The sequence below is a fragment of the Aquarana catesbeiana genome, linkage group LG03 (genome assembly GCF_042186555.1).
Source record: "Aquarana catesbeiana isolate 2022-GZ linkage group LG03, ASM4218655v1, whole genome shotgun sequence".
NCBI classification, from domain to species: domain Eukaryota; kingdom Metazoa; phylum Chordata; class Amphibia; order Anura; family Ranidae; genus Aquarana; species Aquarana catesbeiana.
The window spans coordinates 275,998,326-276,021,062 of NC_133326.1; the positions used below are offsets into that span (position 1 = coordinate 275,998,326).

The following is a 22,737-nucleotide window of genomic DNA, read 5'->3' on the forward strand; positions in this document are numbered from 1 at the left end:
TGTGCTGTAACCTCTAGCAACTAATTGGTGAGCCGTAATGTGTGCTTTAGTCTCTAGCAACCAGTCAGTGAACGGTACTTATATGCTGTAACCTATGGCAACCAATTGTAATCACTGCCTGGTCTACTGCTGTAAACTGATTTTTTGTCTAGCTGCTATTTATTGTATGTCTCAGAGCAGGGGGAAAGCAAAATTGCATAGGTGAGGGCTGGGAAAATGTTTGCCCAGGATCCAATCAATATTAAAGAGCTCCACAGGGTGAGAACGGCAGCAAAAAAAAAATGCAATTCTATTGTATATATCACGCACCTGTCTCTCACCCACGGGTCTCTGCTGAAACCATGTGGGGATCTAGGAAGTGACACCAACCTCCCGGACTGGTTCTCCCTTCGGCCTCACCACAGAACATGATGACACTACTTAGTGGTAGCTGCCTGTAAAAACCGGGTGGTGGAAGACAGAAAACAGAATCTGTTACGCTATGTGTGTAGCCAGGTTCTATTTTATACTTCTGAAGTGAGTCTGGTGCTGGCCTCCAGGAAGGGACTATGGCATGGGCAGGAACCTACTCTGCTTGAGTAACGCTCCTCTGCAGTGGGTCACCTGTCATGGCGCTCAATAGAGATGCCAGCGTTCCGAGAGGGGCAGTAGGTTGCTAGCCCAAGCAATCCTTTGGAGGAGAAATAAAGATGTATCGGGTAGGATATGCAATGTGCTTAGAATACACTATGGGCGCCACCAGATACTGTCTTTATTCTTCTCTGGTGATGTGCTGGTCTGCTGTCCTCCAATATGCTGGCAGGGGGCTTGGTCCTCCTCTCGCAGTAAGTTTGTGAGAATTATCTTCCATGCCGACTGCCCAGAATTAGTGACACTTTTTTTTTTTTTTTTCCGTTTATCATTTTATATTTTACTTCGATGTCTCCAAAAAAACAAAGGAGGAGCAGAAAAAATCGTAGAGAAACATAAGAAGTCTTTGGAACTTGATGCTCAGAAATGTGATACAATTTCGGATATGTTCAGTCCTCATGCACAGAGTTCCAGTGATCCCATGGCAGGGCCCAGTAGAGAGGCAACAAACATAGAACAAATAACAATAGAAGGTGATTTAATGGAATCTGTTGATGAAATGTCAGAATTATCCACTGAGGAACATGGAGAATTGGGGGACACTGAATTGCCAAGTAGACAAGTTATTATGGATGTTTCAGAGTGCCAAACTGAAGACCTAGATATATCATTTAATTATTTTGCTCGTCCAAATAGAAATGAGCAGGATATCATCCACGGCAGGATATTCCAGATCCAGTGTTAAAAAAGGCTACAAAACATAAAGATGGAACAAGTCGCAAATGGCTTACCTACTGGAATGAAAAAAAAATCTGTTTTGCTCTGTTTGGCTTTTTCAAAGTCACAGGAAACTAATTATTTTATTGAAGGACTTGTGTGCCAAAGCCTTTTTTGTGAAATCCAGCAGTGCTGGAGTTGATGATCTACTTTTTGTATAAGCAAATGTCTGTAAGGCGAGAACAAGTGAGAAACAGACGGCAAGTACTACAGCAGGTTGTAGATGTAGTAAAAGTTATAGGAAAGCAAGGTTTGAGTTATAGGGGAGATAAAGATGAGGCTGCCTATAATTTAGAGGACATAACGAAAGACCATGGAAATTTTTTAGAGCTCATTCTTCTCATCAGCAAGTATGACATTTATCTGAAAGATTATGTAATCAAATGTATTGAAAACGGCAAGAAACTGTAGTCTTCTGGAGGAAAAGGAAGAGGATCTTTGATAACCTTGCTCTCAAAAACGACTGTTAACAAAGTAATACAAGCTATTCGGATGCTTATCTAGGAAAATATCTCAAAAGTAAGGCAAGCCGGGATGTTTTCAATTCAGATTGATACAACTCAAGACATCACTTCAAAAGATCAATGCTCCATAATTGTTCGCTATGTGACTGATTGTATCAATGAAAAGCTTTTTGCAGTTGTTGAATGTGAATCTTCAACCACTGCAAAACCCTTTTAAGTTGCTAATGGAAGTCTTAAAATCATGCAAAGTTAATATTACAAATTGCATTGGCATTTCAGCAGATGGAGCAGCAAATATGCAAGGCCAAAACAATGGTTTCTCTTCCTAGCTGTCAACTGAATCACCAGGTCAAATTCACATCTGGTGCTATGCACACATTCTGAATTTAGTACTTGCAGATATAACAGGGGTAATAGTTGAAAGTGCATCACTGTTCAGTTTGTTGAATGACATTGCTGTCTTTATTCGTGATTCTTATCAGCGCATGAATACCTGGGAACAAGTTAGTCAGGACCCTCACCATTGAAGAATTTCAGTAATTGGGGAAACGCGCTGGAGGTCAAAAGATGCTGCTCTAAGAAAAGTGTTTGGGGAATTTTCAAATCCTAATTCTGCTTTGTTTCTTAGTCTACTGTACACTTTGAGCAGAATCGAAGACCGCGTGCCATCGAAACCTGAGGTGCGTGTTAGAGCAAAATCTTATGCAGAATCCTTACTCAAGTATGAAACCATTCTTACAGCTCAAATTTTTCTGAGAATATTTGAATTGACAACACCTGTGTCCAAATATCTGCAAACAACTCGGATGGATATCTCAAAAGCTATTCAAATGTTACAGGGAACTTATGAAAAACTTAAAACAATTACACGAGATTTTGATCCCATACAAATGACTGCTGATAAGTTTAAGTGGGCAAATTACAAGATTCAAGAAGTAGAAAGTTACCACCTAGAAGTACAGACCACTTTGCCTAAAAAAAGAAAGCAGATGGCTTATGAGACTGTTAACAATGTAGCAGTTTCTGATGCTGTTTCAGCTTATAAGATACGTGTGCACAATGTAATCTTGGATACAGTCACAGAAAGCACAAATCGCCGCTTTCTCCCCTGTGGGACTTTCTATGCCGATTTAGCTTGCTTGGAGCCAAACAGCTTTTCTGATATAAAAAAAAAATGGACTTCAGGCACCAGCAATGGAAGAACTCAGCAAACTATTAGATTTGATGAGGGAACAACATCAGAAATTCCCCATGCAGTGGGAATTTGCATTCCCACTGCATTGCAAATTTTGCAATGCAGTGGGACAGGCTGAAAGCATCACCTCCTTGAAGAATATAGTATTGTAGAAAAGATGTATCTATGGAAAACCAGGAAAGCAAATTAACAGAAACAGAATTGGTCAACAAAATTTGCATGGCATGTAAGAACTGTGCTATTTGCTGCTATAAGATTCTGCAGCGCTATAATTTAACTGATGCCTATAATGTCATTGGTTTAGCCTACAAATTTTTGCTTACACTATCTTTTATTCAAGTCGCCTGTGAAAAGTTTCTCTGCGTTTGAAGTTTATTAAAACCCAGAAATTCTGTGTATCAAGAGCATTTGAGCTCTTTGATGCTGATGGCAATCGAAAAGGATGTACTAATGAACTTTGATTCTGATGATGTCATTGACAGAGTTGCAGAAATCAGTGAACTTCTACGAAACTTGCTGAAACCTTAGTGCAGTTATTGTGTTCTGTGATTTTGAATATAAAAAAATATATGGCAAAAAATGTAATATATTTTGTTATTGTATTGAATCGTTCATTAAAGATGTTTCACCTTTTATATATTGCATTCATTCTATCTTTTTAAAAAATTTTTTTTTTTTAACATATATATTTACATAATTCCAAATGATTGACAGGTTACGATGACTGAAGCAGGCTAAATATAACTAAAATACATCGAGAAACTGGTTATTTGTAATTTTTTTTTTTTTTTTTAATGTGCTGTTCAGCTTAGAATGCCCTGGCCTATTTTTTTTTTTCCCCACTCCGGGCCTGGCAGGGACTGATGTGAATGTACAATATATATGTAAAGCACTGTGTAAATTGATGGCACTATATAGGTACATGTAACAAATGAATAAAAATAATGCAAATTATAACAAGGTGTTAAAGGTCAAATGTGTTTTTTTTTTTTTAATTTTTTTTTTAGTAGTAGTTATAGTTCAGATTCCAACATTCCATTCCATTGCTTTAGTAATTATATGCTTTACAACATGAACGTTTTGTAGCAAAGTGAAAGAAACCACATTTGAATGGGAAGATACATGGGCGACTACTGACACAGGGTGTTTTGAAACAGACCTGAAAACATAATAAATTAGCCGCAGTGCTCAACAACTACAAAAGACATTTAATCTAAGATGACCATAGAACTCCACATTTCATGTAAAATGATCAACTGTTTTTTTGGTCCTGATTTTTGTTAGTGTATTCCAAGGCAAAAAAAAATATGTAGCACATGTATTTAATATATGCATATTTCCCCATGCTTTATTCCCTTAAGTCAGTACAAAAAAAAATACTTTTAATCTCCTAGAAATGCTTAGCATTCTGATTGCTGACAACACAAAAGCATTTTTGTGCATTTAGTGGGGTTGTCGGCCATGTTCAATTTTTTTTTTCTTTTGCAAAAGGAATGAATCACACCCCTTCTTCTCATGTCTATAAGGTAAGCACCAATTGATCTATAGTGCCAGTTGAGAATTGAGAGGGCTCCTTGAGATAACACAGGACAGAATATAAGTCCGCTCACATTTTCAGACAAAATTGACATGGTTTTATATTTTGTTTGCATCTGTTGTGCAGATATATCAAAATAATAATAGTATATTTAACAGACCAAAAGGATGAAAGCGAGTTCTTTATTGTTATGGTTTACATACATTTTAAGGATAGCAGTGGGATAAGAGTTTAGGTTTTATCCCCTTACGAACAGGTTATAAGCAAGATTCAAATACATATTTATCATCGATGGTGGGACTGAGCTTGGTAGTAAGCAACCTAGGTTTTTACTGCTTCCTACAGTAGAAGTAGACACCAAGCATATACAAAAAATAGAAGGCCAGCCCCTTGGGCCAAGAACTCCTCCCACACAGCATCTGCCTAGTTTTGCTGCCCAATGTCCTCAACATGTATGAACATGGGTGTGTTTTTTTTTTTTTTGTCGGGGGGGGAATAGTTTCTCCCCTTTATTCCAACACGGACTGGTGTGTATTGGTCTGTTATGCTTACAGAATGGTTGGCACATTTCACAGCTCTTTACACAGGGTTTTCAACAGCAGTATCTTCAGCCCTAGGAATCTATCTGCTCTCTACCTACAGCGAATTGGTCACACAGCCTTCACCTGTGCATTCCTTTCAGTTAGAGCTTCACAATTAATCGTCAAGAATCGTTATCGTGATTAATCGTCAAGAATCGTTATCGTGATCTTGACTAAAGTGTTTCACAATTCTTTCTATGCAAAGAATTCTCTCTGCTCTTCTGAAGCCACAGCCCTCAAAAAAAGGAAGAGAAAAACCAGGCAGTCTGCCAAGAAACAATACAACATTCTTTATCAGTTGAACATAAGTATAAACATTGTAACAATTTGTCAATGGAATAGACTTCCTGTGTAAGTGAAAAAAGTTTAACCACTTAAACACTGAACCTTTTTCTGATATTTGTTGGTTTCAAATTAAAATAATTTTTTTTTTTTTTGCTAGAAAATTACTTAGAACCCCCAAACATATATATTTTTTTAGTAGACACCCTAGAGAATAAAATTGTGGCTGTTGCAATATTTTATGTCACACTGTATTTGCGCAGCGGTCTTTCAAATGCAATTTTTTTTGGAAAAAATTACTTTAATGAATTAAAAAAAAAAAAAATCTAACCAGTAAAGTTTTTTTTTTTTTTTTTTTTTTTTTTTGTATGTGAAAGATTTTTACGTCACGAGAATCGTGATCTTTTTATACTAAGCAAAAAAATTGCGATTCTCATTTTGGCCAGAATCATGCAGCTCTACTGTCAGTCCAGAACTTCTTTGCTTAGCTGGTCCATGGTTATACCTGGTGGAGTGGTGTAGCCCTTTCCTGTGGTACAGAAGCCTCTGCATGTTGTGCCAAGCAAAAAGGCGGTCGCCTGGCGGCTGTGGGTGAACAGGCTCGGGGCCTTATTTGCATTGTGCATAGTTGAGCTTGGCACAGGAAAGGATTGTGTTTTGCAGACACAAGTCGCATCCATCTACTTTGACAGCCACTTCAGAGTTCCCTCTTCATCTTTGGGTTCTCATTTCTCTTTCTACCTCAAAGCAGAGGTGTTTTCTTTTTGTTTGCAAGAATTTTTGCCCAAGTAGTTGTAAAACATAGCTCCTCATGATCTCAAAGGTTTAAAACACCCCTCCCTTGCGGACCCTGAAACGGATACCTGATATTTTCTGATTCTGTTGGGGATGCTCCAAAAGATTTGTCTAATGCTAAATCCTTCCCATCACACGCCACTGGCTGAATTCTAGTTAGCACTAGTTGCCTAAACAGAGGGAAATTCTGTTTTCTTTCTAGTCAAAGTGGTACGATCAACTTTAAAGTGGTTCATTCCTCCCATAGTTGATCTGCCTGTGTCCCACCTTAACAAAGCTTTGACCATCCCTGTAGAAGATGCTGTTTTCTTTGGGGACCCTACTGACATTTTTGGAATTCATTTCCTAATCCATTTTCTCATTGGTGGGCTCTGCCTTTCAACCCAACCCATCCCGTGCTTGGCTCTATACTCATCTCTATGACTGGTCAAAATCCATAAGCAGAGACCTGGCTGCTGCTGACATTGACACTTACCTCATTAATTGCATTGGCCAGATTCTTGTGGCTCAGTACTGGATGCTATCCAAGGTATCTCTCGGGTAACCTTTTCTTCTGTCCAGATCCCCAGGGTGCTTTGGTTTAGGTCAACAGAGTAATAAGAAGGCCTTGTTACACCTACCCTTCTTTTTAGCTCTTTGCTGGATGAAATAATTAAAGCTGCAACAGAGTAAGAGCACTCACTTACCCCAGCTATGCAAAATAGACTAACTATGCAGGCCGACACATTCCTATCCTGCATCAAAATGCTCCTTCTGTCCAGTTCTTAGAACCACAATTGGTGGCTTTCGCAGAGATCTATGAAGCTCACATAGGCAAAGCATAGCAGTTATAAAATAGTTTCACCTTTTATTCTCCACTATATATATATATATATATATATATATATATATATATATATATATATATATATATATATATATATATATATTTATATAATTTTTTTTTTTGCTTCACGTTTTCACACACTTTCAGCCATTCAAGTATTGTTGTTCCAGGGGTTTATCTTTCTATATCCCCAACTGAAATGTTTCAAGGTGTTGGTTCAGATTTGTTTACAGTACTGATATGCCTAGACACGGGGAAATGGTTTCCCCACCTGGAGTTGATAGGACATATGCCTGTGTTGGGGATGCTGTATGTGGATTTTGTTAGCTGCTCCATTCAAGTAGAAACAGGACAGATTTGTCTTCAGGATGTAGGATTAAATGTCCGATAGAGCAGATATTGTGATGTTTAAATAAGATAACCTAATAATAAACGTGCACAGCTGCTAAACATTCCAAGTGGTACACCACACTAATTTCAAAATAGATAGTAAATAAATGTAGCGTATGTGTAAAAATATATATAAAGTGCAAATATCTAAAATAAATAAATCCTACGTATAAATGAATAGTCCATAAAATGAATAAAATAAAGAAATGAAACGTGAAAAACTCTTCTTGATCAGTGTATCCTAGAGCTGCACGATTCTGGCTAAAATGAGAATCACAATTTTTTTGCTTAGAAGATAGATCATGATTCTCTTACGATTCTCGTGGCGTAACATCTTTCGCATTGAAACAAAAAATATTGGGCTAACTTTTACTGTGTTGTGTTTTTTTTTTTTTTTTTTTTTTTATCCATTGAAGTGTATTTTTCCTAAAAAAATTGCATTTGAAAGACTGCTGGGCAAATACAGTGTGACATAAAATTTTATTCACTAGGGTCTCTGCTAAAATATATATAATGTTTGGGGGTTCCAAGTAATTTTCTAGCAAAAAATATTGATTTTAACTTAAACAAGTGTCAGAAAAAGATTTGGACTTTAAGTGGTTAAACTTCCTGCATTTACACACAGAAGTTTGATCTAAGAAGGAATTTAGTTACAATGTTTCATGTTGTTAAAAACTTGGCAGCCTGCCAGGATATTTTCTTTTGACATCTGAGAAAGCAGATTTTTTTAACGATTAATTGTGCAGCTCTATTGTATCCACACAATTCCACCACAGTGATTGTTCGTCCTCAAAAGGAGTGCACACCACCACCAGTAAAAATGCGCGCTCACCTCCTAGATGAGTCAGTGCTCATATGCAGATCTCCCCACGAGCTCTTTCAGTTCAGGACATGTAAATGATAAGCATCGATCTACTGAGGAAGGCCTGTGATTGGCCGATATGCATCTAGAAGGGAGGAGCTGATAGTCACGTTCAGCCAGACACTGTGTATGTGGACACAGCAGTGCTACTCTGGAGGTTTTTGTTTTTATGTGATTTTAAAAGTTTTTATCTTGTAAGTGCAACTTGTCTGTTTGGGGGCTTTGAATAAATTTGTATACAGAGAACACTATGGTCTCTATACTTATTATTTACATGTCCTGAACTCATGGAATCTTGAGCCAAGCTGGGAGGTGATTTGTTTCTTTGGATGTTAATGAGCTGATTTACCATTAAGAAATGAGCCACCTGGATTACCCACCATTGATTGGGACGAGATAGTGAGAGCAAAGAGCTTGTGGGGAGTTCCGCATATGAGTTTTGACTCTCATCTGGGAGGTGAGCGCGCATTTTTACTGGTGGTGGTGTGCACGCCTTTTGAGGACGAACAATTATTGTGGTGGATTTGTGTGGATACACTGATCACAAGAGGAGTTTTTTTTCACGTTTCATTTCTTCATTTTTTCATTTTATGGACTATTCATTTTATATGTAGGTTTTATTTATTTTCGAGATTTGCACTTTATATTTATATATATTTTTACACATAGCGCTACATTTATATACATTTTCTAGATAGAGCAGATGGCCTTGTGGCGCTGTTGGAACAGTACTCCCTAATCAATGCCTTTCCTCTGCTGAAGCTTCTACCCAGTCTACTAATATTGAGGCCAAGAGCGTTCTTAATGGCTGTCCCCATAAAGTGTGGTAAGCTATCCTCCTCCCATCTCTTAGCCAGCATTCTGTGGTCGCTACCTGATTGGTCAGATCTTTTATCTCAGGGACCGATTGCCCACCCTACTTCTCATTCGCTGGCTTTAACGGCTGGCTGTAGACACTCGGGTTCTGAGGGACAGGGATATTTTGGATTTTTTAATCCTAGTGATGATAAAAGCACGTGCACCTACTTTCTGCAAAGTTGATCATTAAAGCGGTGTTCCGCCTGGGGGAAAAAAAAATACTGTAGCTGCTGACTTTTAATATATGGACACTTACCTGTCCGGGGAGCCCACGATGTCGGCACCCCAGCCGATTTTTGGATCGGCTCCCGGGTGCTGCCGTCGCTGTTTGTGGTAAGGGAAACCCTACTGCGCTTACTGGCCCAGCAGCGGAGGCAGGAGGAGGGGGGGCTGAACTTCCGAGGGGCGGTGTAGTCTTCCGGAAGTGGAGAAGGGTACCTGTCTAAAACAGGTACCCCCCCCCCCTCCTGAAAGGTGCCAAATGTGGCACCGGAGTGGGGGAGGAAGCAGATAGGCGGAGGTTCCACTTTTGGGTGGAACTCTGCTTTAAGCCTGGAAGTCTTTCTTTCATTGATGTGGGTTTCCCCACATGTCTTTTCTGTAGACCATGTCCTTTCTTTCCTTCAGCTTAGGATGAAACAACATTTGGCGTTTGTACCATTAAAGGTCTGGTGTCTTCCATGTCTATTCTTTTTCAACGCCCTCTTGCTTATTATTAATTCAGTTATTCAAGGGATTACATATGTTACTCCCCCTGTTAGACCTCCACTTCTACTGTGGGATCTAAATCTAGTTTTGGCTACAGAGAACCCTGTTCCAACCTATGCAGAACATTTGTTTGGTGTTGCTAACCCGTAAAGTAGCCTTTTCAGCAATTACTTTCTGAGTTGTCAGCATTGTCCTGTAGGGAGCCTCATTTGATCTTACATGGGGACAGGCTTGCTTTCAGAGCAAAGACCTTCTTTTTGACCAAAGTGGTCTCTAACTTTCAATGTAATGTGGATATTGTGTTAGCCCTTCCTGTTCTAGCATCAGTTCGACCCAAGGAAACTGATCCCAATTGCCTGGATGTGGTAAGGGCCATCAAGGTTCAATTTCGCCACTGCTTATTTCGGGAGATTTGTCCCTTTTTATCATTCCAGAAGGTCCCAAAAGAGGTTCAGTGGCTTCAAGATCAACCATTTCTAAATTAGTTTGACAGACTATTAAGCTGGCCTATGAGTAGTGCTTTAAAAAGCCCCCCTTTCTGGGAAAATCCTACTCTGCTAGGGCAGCAAGTGCCTCCTTGGGCTTTTTTTTTTTTTTTTTTTTTTCCATCAGGCCTCTGCATCTCAGATCCATAAGGCTTTGACCTGGTCTTCAGTACATACATTCTCTAAGTTCTACGAGGTTGGTATGTCTGCTTCCACAGATGCCCTTGGTTTCTTTTTATATTTCTCTTTTGTTTTGGAGGGGCCTGACTCACCAATGTTCTTTTTGGTGTGCCCGCTTCTAGGTTTGGACTTTTTTTGGACGGCCCTAGGTTGCCTACTACCAAACTGTATCCCTCAATGAATAATGGAGAAAAAAGGATGTTGTACTTACTGTAAAATCCTATTTTCGGAGTTTATTGAGGGACACACACCCCTACCCCCTCTCATGTTATCATTTTCTCTTTGGACTGCTTACTACAAATGAACAGGATTGGTGTGTGATGGGTTTTGGCCGCTAGAGTTTTGCCTATTGTGTATTTCACCTGTAGGCAGCAGTATAAGGCTGACCATACATTATACAACTTTCTTGTACAATTTTCCTTTTAGATTTACCAAAACTAGGATTGCACCCATACCAGTTTTTTAAGACCGAGTACCGACATTTTTCCTCAAGTACTCACTGATACCAATTACCGATGCCTATTTTTGAAATTTTTTTTTTTTTTTTTTTTTTTGTGTATTTATTTTAATCAATGTTATTGCTATTACAAGGGATGAACAACATTCCTTGTAATAGCATGGGCAGTGACAGGTCCTCTTTATGGAGAGATCTGGGGTCTATTGGACCCCAAGTCTCTCCTCTGGCCTCCAGTGCAGCCCATCACAAACAGATTGGTCTGTTTCACTCCACTACTGTCCACTACACTGACCACTACCCTAACCTACCTGATCCCTACACTAACCTACCTGACCACTACACTGACCTTCCCACTTCCTGCGCTACTCACACTCCTACCCCATATACAATGTAGATCGGTGGATTTTGCTTTACCCCTCCATGGCCTCCATGATCGTCCATCTGATCAGAACATTACCCGGTGCTGGGGAGAGCCCTGAAGTCCCGCCACCCAGCCGCTCCTCGGTATCCCCAGCCCGCCGAGTGCTCCACCAACAGCCGCTGTACGCTCTGCACCAAGCACTGCCTCTCCCCCTCCACCGTTTTCACATGCATTGGCTGGCAGCACCAGGGGGATCACGGGGGCAGGCTGGACCACAGGTGTATTAGCAAACAAGAAACAACGACTCCTGCGCACAGGTGGATCACCATATAAAAGATGCGTCAACACAGGCCTTGCTGCCCTCAAGGATGGGGAGTCCTAGTGCAAACCGAAATAAAAGAAAAACAAGGGCGCACCAGCCTTGTGCATTAACCTTTTAAAAAACATTTAATATAAAAAAATTTAAAAAGAAACAGCTCACAAGCAAATAGGTGGAGGAGGTACAGCATAAAGTGTACCGACAGCCAGCATGCGACTTAGGATGAGCAATGCCTTCCAAAGGTCGTGGAGAGCGCGTTAGCTGATTGTGATGTTTGTGCGCTTCTCCACGACCTTTGGAAGGCATTGCTCATCCTAAGCCGCATGCTGGCTGTCGGTACACTTTATGCTGTACCTCCTCCACCTATTTGCTTGTGAGTTGTTTCTTTTTAAATTTTTTTTATATTAAATGTTTTTTAAAAAGTTAATGCACAAGGCTGATGCGGCCTTGTTTTTCTTTTATTTTGGACCACAGGTGTCCCTGGGTGGGGGGAGAGTGCTGCGGAGCAATGCCTGGGATATGCCTCATCAGAAGTGGCCGAGGGAGGCACTTGGCTGCAACACACAACACACTTGGGACGACACTGTCGGCAAACTCGGAAAGGCACAGTAATAATTTTGCGCCCGGTCAGGCCGCCACTGCCATTAGGAGAACATTCTGCAGATGGAGGGAGAGAAAGTAGGCAGGGAAGGTACCCGGTAGAGCTGGTGGGAGGGAAAGGAGGAGTCGGGGAAGGGAAATCCCACTGACAGCTGAAACATCATTGGTTAAGGATGCGGTGGCCCCACTCCTTAACAGATAATTGCCGGCATTCTTTTGTATACATTTCAGCTGTCAGCGGGGGAATCCCGCTGACAGATGAAAGAATCGAACCTGAAGGTATCGGTTTCTAGTATCGGTGCATTTGCACGAGTACCGATATTCATGCAAATGCTTAGCATCAGCACCGATACCAGTATCGGTGCAACCCTTACCAAAACCATATAATATGAGATCAAACCTAAACACTTTCAATTCGAATGCAGGTAGGGAGGCCCTTGCACACCATAGTTGAAGTTAAATCTAAAAGAAATTGAAGAAGAAAATTGTATAATGTATGGCCAGCTTAACACTAGTTCACTTACTCCCAAGATGTGTCTCTAAATGGACTCTGGGAAAAGGATTCTACAACGATTACAAAAATCTTATTTTGCAATGGTCACCCAGTTTTGGTCCCTCCATTATTGATTCTCATAATGTTTTACAGGCCTGCAGAATTTCATGACTTGATCTACAAGCAGACAAAAATTCCATCCCAGAACCAGGAGCTGCTGTTTGAAGGAAGAAGGCTGGTTCTAGAGACAAACAGACAAGTACAGCACTTTCCTGTCACCACAGAGGAAAACCCAATTATGGTGTTAACCCGAGAGATGCTGACTATCATTGGGCTACAATATGAGGAAGGTAAGTTGGACAGATAACCCAGCTTTGTAGTAGTTAGTAGCAGACTAACCTTCAGTACAAGTTTTGCAAAATATTTTAGTTTAATGTAAACTTGACTGCTAAAAGTAGCTTCACCACAGACAGTCAGGTTTGTGCTTCTGTTTGCTCAGAATCATACTGAACTGATCAGATCGAAATCTTTTTTTTTTTTTTTTTTTAAGCTCCTACTTTATGGGAACTGTGTAAACTGTGCCCAAGAGAAATATGTTGGTTTTAACTAAAGGTGACAGCTGATTTAAACTGACATAACTTATCCCCTTTGCTGACCGTATATAACTTACATATATGGCGGCAAGACTGTTCTGCTGCGCTCCTGGGGCGTGCATGCGCTCCGCCAGCACGCTCATGCTGTGATAAATGTAGTGGGAGTTGATCTGCGGGTACCGCAAACTCTGTCCGCCGGCACCCACCAATCATTCAGAACAGAGGCAGAACGGCGATCTGCCTATGTAAACAAGGCAGGTTGCTGTTCTGTCAGTAGGGAAGGGGTAGATCCTGTGTTCCTGCAAAGCAATGCCTTCCCCTAGTAAAAGCACCTCCCACACAAACACTGGCTAGGCACAGTTAACCTTTTAATCGCCCCTCATGTTAACCCCTTTCCAGCCAGTGTTATTAGTACAGTGACAATGCATATTTTTAGCAGTGATCACTGTATTCGTGTTACTGGTCCCTAAAAAGCGTCAATGTCCAATTTGACTGCCGCAATATTGCACTCCCGCTATAAGTCGCTGATCGCTGCCATTACTAGTGAAAAATTCCAGAAATATAGCCCATAGTTTGTAGACGCTATAGTTTTTTTGCAAACCAATCAATATACACTTATTGTGATTTTTTTTTTTTTATTACCAAAAATATGTAGCAGAATACATACTGGCCTAAATTGAAGACATTTTGATTTTTTTTTTTACAGTTTTTTTATTTTTTATTGGATATTTTTTTTAGCAGAAAGTAAAAAATAGTAGTTTTTTTTTTTTTTTTTCTTTTTCAAAATTGTCGGCCTTTTTTTTGTTTTATAGTGCAAAAAATAAAAAATGCAGAGGTGATATACCACCAAAAGAAAGCTCTATTTGTAGGGGAAAGAAAGAACATCCATTTTATTTGGGTACAGCACTGACATTTAATGTCAATTAAAAGAATGCAGTGCCGTATCGCAAAAAATGGCCTGGTTATGAGGGGGGCGGGGGGGGGGGGGGTTTAAATCTTCCGGAGGTCAAGTGGTTAAATGGCTAGTTTGGTTGATTTATACGCATGTGCCAGTGTCTTGGTCTAAAGTTCAACAAAAGGTTACTCAAGAAAATTGCATCTACAAACCAGAAAGCAGGAATCCCATACTTGGTAGCAGTAATATCCCAGATGGTTGATTATCAAATTCTGCTAATCCCAGAATGTGTGTGGGAAAAAAAAATGTTTTGTAAACCCCAGAGACCTATTCACACCAATCCGGTCTGTTGCGTAGCATTAAACGTACACGCGTTTAATGTGCTTTACAATAAGGCAGACCATTCATTTGAATAGGCTGCCAACATACCACAATGGACTGAAAATTGTTTATGCAGCATTTTTGGTAACACACTCCAATGCATGGTGGCAGGGACATTATGGAGGAAGGTTAAAGGGGTCAAATCAAAATAAATTACATGATAATGCACAGTATGTGTAAGTGGCGTTACAGCCGCAATGTGGCAGTGTGCATGATCCATTAGTGCTGCTTTGTCATTTAAAGGAATCTGTTTTCTTAAAATGCTAGTTTACTGGCTGTTTGTCTTCAGTACTTTGTTACTAACTTTAGACAAGCATGTATCTTCTGAAGTCAGAACACCTGTGAGTAGGGTTGCCACCTTTTCTTCAAGCCAAACCGAACACTTTAGTGGTGTGTGGCAATTTTTTTTTTTTTTTTTTTTGTTTGTAGTATACACTATAGTATTGTAAAGACCTGGAACACCTTTGGGTGCACTAAGGAGAGCAATAATGTGGCGTGCTTAGCAGTGGGTGTGTCAGATGACAACAGATTGGTTACTTAAAGAGCCAAAGTTTGGTCTGAATAATGTGTCTGGGTTTTAAGCAGACTGAAACCCAGACGCATGACTCAAAATCTGCGCTGTTCAGCCGAATCCTGGACAGGTGGCAACCCTAGGTTTCACCCCCCCCCCCCCCCCACCTTCATTATACAGGTGTCAGTGTCACCCCCCCCCACCCCCCTTTTATAATACAGGGGTCAGTGTTACCCCCCCATAACACAGGGGTCAGTGCCACCCCCCCCCTTCATGATATAGGGGTCAGTGTTGCCCCCTCCATAATACAGGGGCCTCCCATAAAGGTCCCCCATTAGATCAGAGTCCCCTTATATCAATGCTCCCCTTAGAGACCAAACAGAAGATTGAAAAAATGCATCACAACCTCACCCTATAATTATAATTCCTATGTGAAAAAATTATTGTGAATGATGGTGGAAACCCCCAAGGGTAATCCAAGTATTAATACACTCCAATCTTTTTTAAACATACTGTGCAATCTCCATACACATGTAATACTGTATGAATAGTGGTGTAAACCTCCAATCCATTCCAAGATGTACTCATATCCAATTTATAAACTCCTTTTGAGTTAGATATGTTGGATATTAGCACAACACATTTTGGAATGGATTTACACCACTATTCATACAGTATTATATGTGTATGGAGATTGCACAGTATATGTTTAAATAAGATTAAGGTGTATCAATCCTTTGATTATCCTTTTGCAGTTTCCACCATCATTTTTAATTATTTTTTCACTTTTGAATTAATATAGTTATAGGGGGAGGCTGTACTGCATTTAAAGTAGAGGTCAGCACCCCCCCCCCTCCCCACAGACTTGCCCCATTAGAGACCTTTATTATATCAGGGAACCCACCCCCTCCCCACCCATCAGTGTCCCCTGCCCCTAAAGACCCCATTTAGCCTGGGGGGGGTTGAGAGGGAGAGAAAGGGGGCTGAGAGAGAGGGGAGGCAGGAGAGAGGGTGGGGGGCTGTCAGAGAAGGGAGTGCCCTGCCGGAGTGGGGGGGTTGGCTGACAGAGGCAGAGAGGCTGACGGGGGGGGGGGGGGGAGTAGAGAGAGACCTCAGTCAGGAGATGCACAGCGTTCGCCAGGCAGCGAGGGGAGACTCTGGGAGCAAGTGGCCGCGATCACCCACAGTCCACCCCCGCCTCCACACGTGACCAGCTCCGCCAGGCCAATCGCAGACCCTCATGTCTGCCAACCACACATTACCCATTCAGCCAATCACAGGGCGCCCTCTACCCATCGCTGAGCTGGGCTCGGAGTGCAAAGGCAGTGTGTGACATTGATGGCGGGCGCGGGAATTAGAATGCGCCCCTCTAGATGTTGCTGCCAGGGCCACTGGTCACAGGACGGTTGAATTGTATGTGTGTCCGGGTTTCAGGCGGGTTGTAACCCGGGCACATGTGTCAAAACCCGGACTGTCAGGGTCAAAACCGGACAGGTGGCAACCATACCTGCGAGAATGCTTTAATACAGGCAATTTTTTAGCTTTAAGTGTTTCTAAAGGAAAGATATAAAAATAATAATAAACTAGTTATACTTACCTGCTCTGTGCAATGCAGTGCTATCCTCATATAGGTTACTTTCTGCTACCAATGTGCCTATTTTAATCTCGGCTGTACTGTCACACAGCCCCGATCCTCTTCTTTTTGGGCCTCCCACCAGCGATCCTGGCTTCCCCCCGAGTGCCTCCAATGGCTCCCGCTGCTGTGTGTGAGGCAGTGGGGGGGGGGGGGGTGAGACCCTGGAGAGCTGCTGCTCTCATGCACATCCCTGGATCAAGATTGGGTTCAGGTAAGTATAAGGAAAGGCTGGGGCGAGTTTTTTACCTTCATGCATAAAATTCATTAGGGTAAAAAAAAAACTTCAACCTTTAGAACCACTTTTAAAGCCTTTTCTGTGTACAGGAGATGCAGCAAAGGTGGTTGCTGTGGATTTTGTGATTCTAGCCTTTTTATTTGGGAGTTTGAGGACAGCCTATTAAATAATGCATACAGTAAAGCATTGTTTTGTGTGCTTCAGCGTCATTTGCAATGATTGTGAAAATTAATTCTGTGGTTTAATTCTGCTAGTATATGTGCCGAAACTTCAAACGCCTTATGACCTGGATTATGATGCAAATTTGGCAAAGGTTAGTAATATAATTTTTTGTACATCATTGTGCAGTTTTTTTAATCGGACTATGCATGTTCTGTATCTTTTGTTACAACAAAACATATTTGATACGTTTTGTATCACTACTGTCATTATGATAGAAGGGGGCAGTATAGGCAGAAGCTGGTGTCTAAAGGCTGAGGCCTGAACCTAGCTGAATCATCTTGGTGAATATTTTCAGCCTGTAACATCTGCTCATATGTTCTTGTCCATTTGTATGGGCAAGGGGAGAATGTGCAATCTTGCAAAGGTAATTGGGTCCAGAAACCCCTAGCTGCTATCTGAAATGTGTGGTCATTTTGATGTTGGGGATGTTCTGAAAAATTGGAGGCAAAACGACTATTTCCCCATCATTTTCAGTTAATTTGTTAGTAGTTTGATAAAAATTTGTGTTTCTAGCAGTTGTTGAAAAAACACTGTACTGACCACCAATGCATTGGGGGATGGGGTTAAATGGCACTGATACTGAGCATCAATATTTTGAGATTTGAATACTACTGACACTAATTTTGAAGGCTGTTGTTGTGGTCATTGTTGTACGTTGCAAAAAATGCAGCAGAACCAAAATTTTCAGGCGTTAAGGTGCATTACAGTCCATTCATTTTGAATTGGCTACCTAACTCAACACGACTACTGTGGTCACCATTGATATAAATCTACCATAAAAAATATCACTTTTTTTCTTCCAACAGGCGGTTACCGGGATTGTTTGCTACTATTGTAAAGTTGCCTCAGACTTGCTGCTTGTACAGGAGCTTACGAGAAAAGGAATTTCTTGGCTTATGTAAGTATTCATTTCTATTTGAAGAATATTAAACTCCATGGCGATCAGTGGTTTGTATAGAAACAAAGTCTGTGTATACTGCTTTGCCATACAGAGAAATATATGATGTGGTCTCCTGAAGGGCACCCAGTGTATTTTTTAATTTTTTTTTATGTGCCAGGGTAAAAAGTTGTGACAACAAAAGATCAAAAAGATTTTTGCCCTTTATTTTACCATTCATTGCATTTTTTTTTCTTATTCATACAATCCCCTCTCCCAAGCTATATTATCTACTTATATAGATTGTATATCATTTCTAGTGACGTAATGAAGGATGAGTACAGTGAGACAGTTCATAAGAATACTGAGGGTACTATCAGATTTAACTTCTGCAACAGAACTGTAGAAAAGGACCTGAAAATGTAAGTATTAGAAATGTTCATTGAAAATGTTTTAAATCGCAAACATGGTTTGGGGAAGCCCCTGTCTTCCCTTTTGCTTCGCTCCTCCTTAGCCTATGACACTAGGTCCACCGGCATATTTCAGCGCTGACGATCGGATGTACCTGAGCTAACGGAGGAGAGTTGGGAGGATTGTATAACCACCTATGTCACCTCTATAATCTTGGCCAAAGACCATTTTATCCAACCTAAATTTTTACATAGGCTCTACTACACTCCACAGCGACTAGCCAGTATTTACCTACAGTCGGACTCGAACTGTGCGAGGTGTGCTGTTTCCACTGGCACCTTTTATACATATGGTGTGGATCTGCCCTGTACTTACGCCTTTTTGGAGTCAGTGACCCAGACCCTTATGCTGGCCATAAACTATACGAAAAATTGGCCAAAACCATTTTCAAAAAACGAACATTCGGCCGAGAGCAAACGATAGTGCCATCATTTAATGACCGATAAATCATTCAGTGGACATAAAGGAATCCATTTTTTGTTTGTTATTTTACATATACCTAGTGCAAACAGTTCGGGAAACGGGAAACACATTAACCTTTCAATTTATCATTCGTTCGGCAGAAAATTTCCAATCTTGTCCTTCGTTTTTTTTCGGCTCAAAAACGTCCCAACGATTATCAATTTTGTGCCTATTAACTGGCCAATAAACGAAGGAGCTGTCTAAATGACTGAATTTCGATTGATTTTTCGTATAGTGTATGGCCAGCATAAGTCAACTGTGTAGCATCCCGTTACACCCCGCACCACTTTTTAATTTGTTAGGTCACATGGAAGACATAGAGAGAGATATACTAAACTCTTGCTTATATTTGCCCTTTTCTACGCAGAGATCCAGTTGAGGTGGATTCACCTACTTTCTTAATGCTAGATGCCTGGAAGAAGACTATTAACTCAGTACTCTTACTTATGAAAGCAGGAACTGTCCCCACAAATTTGATAAAGTGTGGGGTCTACCTGGATAGATGCATATGGATCAAATGTTTAAATGTTTAAATGTTTAAGAGCTTAAGATCTCCTAGTTTCTTTATCGTACATCACGGTACACAGAGCCATAGTAGTTACTATGTGGGTTATATAGGCCACCTTTAGGTGATGGACACTGGCACATCCTGTGAAGATCACTCCCTATATAACCCCTCCCATTACTGGGAGTACCTCCATTTTTTTTTTTTTGCCAGTGTCTTAGGTGTTGGTCAGTAAAGCTATGCTGAGCTCCACTGGATTAATCCTTTGCTGGGGCAAGCTATGCAGCCGGATCCATTCAAAGTGTCTTTTCAGGCCGAATTGAATGGTACCCGGGCCTCGTGGCGGAAGAAACAAGGTTTAGCCTGTAACGCTTCTCTTTGAGAGCTGGGCCCCCGGATCCAGCGCTTTGGTTTTTTCAGCCATAAAGCTTCCTGGCGGGGTGCTTTACGGGTCCAAGGGTGTGGATCCCCCAATAAAAAGGGGCCCCAGTCCTTGAAGGTTTTGGAGCACGTACTTTGTGATGCTTATCATTCCTCGCTCTGTGTCCACAGAAGCTGCAGGCTTCCTCCGGGCTTAGCAGTCCCAAGCCTCGGTAAGTTGATGGAGGGGGGATTTTCTTCTAGAAACACCCCCACCTGGGCAGAAGCTCTTACCCTCTCCCGGATAGGTAGGGGAAGCCCAGAGATATTGGCAGATGCCTCTCCGCTCTATCACCGCCTCAGCAGTGGGTGCAATGCGGCGGTTCTCCATCTCCTCTCCACACCACCAACCCCCCACCACACCCCCCGATCCCGTCGGATCGGAAGCCCACTCTTGTGCAGGAAAACGCTCTTTTTTTTTTTTTTTTTTTTTTTAAAGCAGGGGGCATGGCTTGGCGTGGTGTTGGCGTGCAGCAACTTCCAGCATGGGACTGCATGATAAAAAGTGCCATTTGCGGTCTGCAGGCTGACGGGGGACACAAGAGCAGAGGGGGGCATGTAAGTGGTGACACAGGCATTTCCTAGGCACATTTACTGAGCATCAGGCTGAGCATTAATAGCAGCGGCAGTTGATGGACTATTTGCTCAAGCAGTGGATGCAATTTCTTCTGGCAGTACCTCTGCGTTTGTGCATTTTCTTTGGCAGGATCAGTGACTGAAATAAATGGCTTAATATTGTATAAAAAGCCTTCAATAATGATTATTTCTCGTGAGACGAATTTTGGAATTATTTCTGCTTGAGTCAGCTTAAATCAAACTGTGTGTTTTATTGTACACACATAAACTTGGAAAATACTTACAAAAATAGTACATTCATATTCAGAATTAGTGTTGTTTCATATATGCAAAAAATGTTCAAATATAGTTCATGTGTTTCAAAGATCTGAAAAGAGTTCTTAAAGTCATTAGACCATGTGCTTCCCTTTTGTCTTAGCCTTTCAAAAATGGCCGATTAACTTCTTGTGTCCTGGAAGGAATTCTGTGTGCATAGGAGAGCTGTGTCTTGAATAGGTATATGTAGCTTGGAACAGAAGATGTGTGTAAAGAGTGAGCCAGAAGACTGGATTCCTTGTGTCTATATGAACTCAGTCTTTCAAATTCGCGCCCAAACACAAATCCCTCCCATACACTCCCCTTTCTCCTCCTTCCTAAGAGTGGGGGTTAGAGTAGATATACAAGCCTCTTTAACATCTGTTTCACTTTACCAAACCTTTTAAACATGAAACAGGATATATGTGAAATAGACGTTCAGACCATTTAAAACATAAACGCATATATCAAACAGAGTATCGGTTACATAGGAAGATTTTCAACCCATACATATATTACCGTATTTATCGGTGTATAACACGCACTTTTTCCCCTTTCGTCTTTCAGGACAGCCACCATGAGAGATAGTCTCCTCCTCTTCCTCTTAGGAAACACTGCGCCAGCCCATAAATTCTCACTTCCCCCTGCCAGACCTCAGTATTAGTGTTTCCTCCGGTGGGGAGACACTGTGCAAGGAACCAGGCTTTTCAGTCAGGGGACTGTGGCTGTTATTTGTTTTTTTGAGCCTGTAAATGGGAGCAGGGGCTTCCTATGGGCATGGGGGGGACTTACCCCTCGATTCAGTGGCCACCACTTCCTAGCTGAGCGCAGCTTCAGGCTGTGGGGGTTCCCTATCGCAGTCACAGGGCTGCAGCAGGCTGGCGTCCGCCCTTCCTGTATACTTTACAGGCCGCTCTCTTTTTGGAACTAGGCGGGCCGGACGACGGGCGACGTCATTTCCGGCGGAAGGGCGGGGGCTTGCCTTTGACCCGCGGCTTCCGGTTCCGGGTCGCAGGGCTGATAGGGAAGCCAGGCACAGGCTGGAGACGAGTCTGGGACGCGCACAGGCAGCGTTGGACTCGGTAGTAGCAACCACCTGCAAGTCATGTCGGAAGCGGATGCTCAACCAACGGACACTACCTCCAGCCTTCCTAAGGTAAGAGTGCCTTGGGGAAAAGTACTCTTTACCTAGGATTGTCCCTCCATGTATGGTTCCTGTCATGGGGGGGCAGATACCCTGGGTGGTCAGGGGAGGGAGGCTCAGATCCCCATAGATGAAGGAGGGTCTAGTGCACTCCCAGGGTTGTATCCTTGTTTTTTAAAAAAAAAAAAAAAAAAAAGTGACAAAAATGTTTGTTTTTCCTTTCTTGTATTTCAGAAAGCTACAGAAAAATCTAAGTCTACCCATAGCTCTAAGAGGAGGTGTGCCTCTTGCAGGGACACATTAGGGGAGGCATGGACAAAGGTCTTGTGTAGGGAGTGCATAGACTCCCTTGTTAAGGAGAGGGACTCTGAACAGGAGTCAGGACTTGCAGCCTCAGTTAAAGAGCTCTCGTCCACCTTTTCTTCATTTAAAGCCTTATTTGAAAGGTTTCAACCTCCCATTAGTCCAGCTCCCCAGGATACAACCCCGCCTCTGGCGCAGGTCTCTGCTCCTGCCCAACCTGCAACTTCAGTTAGGGCAGAGGAAGCTCCAGGGCCTTCCGGAGTGGAACTAAGACAGCCAGATAGTTCCTCCTCCGATTCCCAGGATGGTTCAGAGGGGGAGGACCAGGACGGGGAGTCCAGGAGATCCTCCAGATATAAATTATCCCTAGAGGAGGTAGAGGACCTCTTAGGGGCTATTTATACAACCCTCGGTATTCAGGAGGACAGGAAACCCCTGACCCTTCATGACCAGATGTACAGAGGCTTGGGGG

At 41.8% G+C, this 22,737-nt stretch overlaps 1 protein-coding gene across 3 annotated transcripts in view; it reads left to right on the forward strand.

Annotated features, from left to right (window-relative positions):
* TBK1 (TANK binding kinase 1) overlaps positions 1-22,737 on the forward strand; it is a 121,224-nt gene that overhangs the window by 60,285 nt on the left and 38,202 nt on the right. For all 3 annotated transcript variants that reach the window (XM_073620111.1, XM_073620114.1, XM_073620112.1), the window contains exons 9-12: positions 12,894-13,090; positions 17,246-17,304; positions 18,020-18,111; positions 18,411-18,512. In XM_073620111.1, coding sequence (XP_073476212.1) covers positions 12,894-13,090; positions 17,246-17,304; positions 18,020-18,111; positions 18,411-18,512 — 450 coding nt within the window. The remainder of the gene's footprint in view (positions 1-12,893; positions 13,091-17,245; positions 17,305-18,019; positions 18,112-18,410; positions 18,513-22,737) is intronic.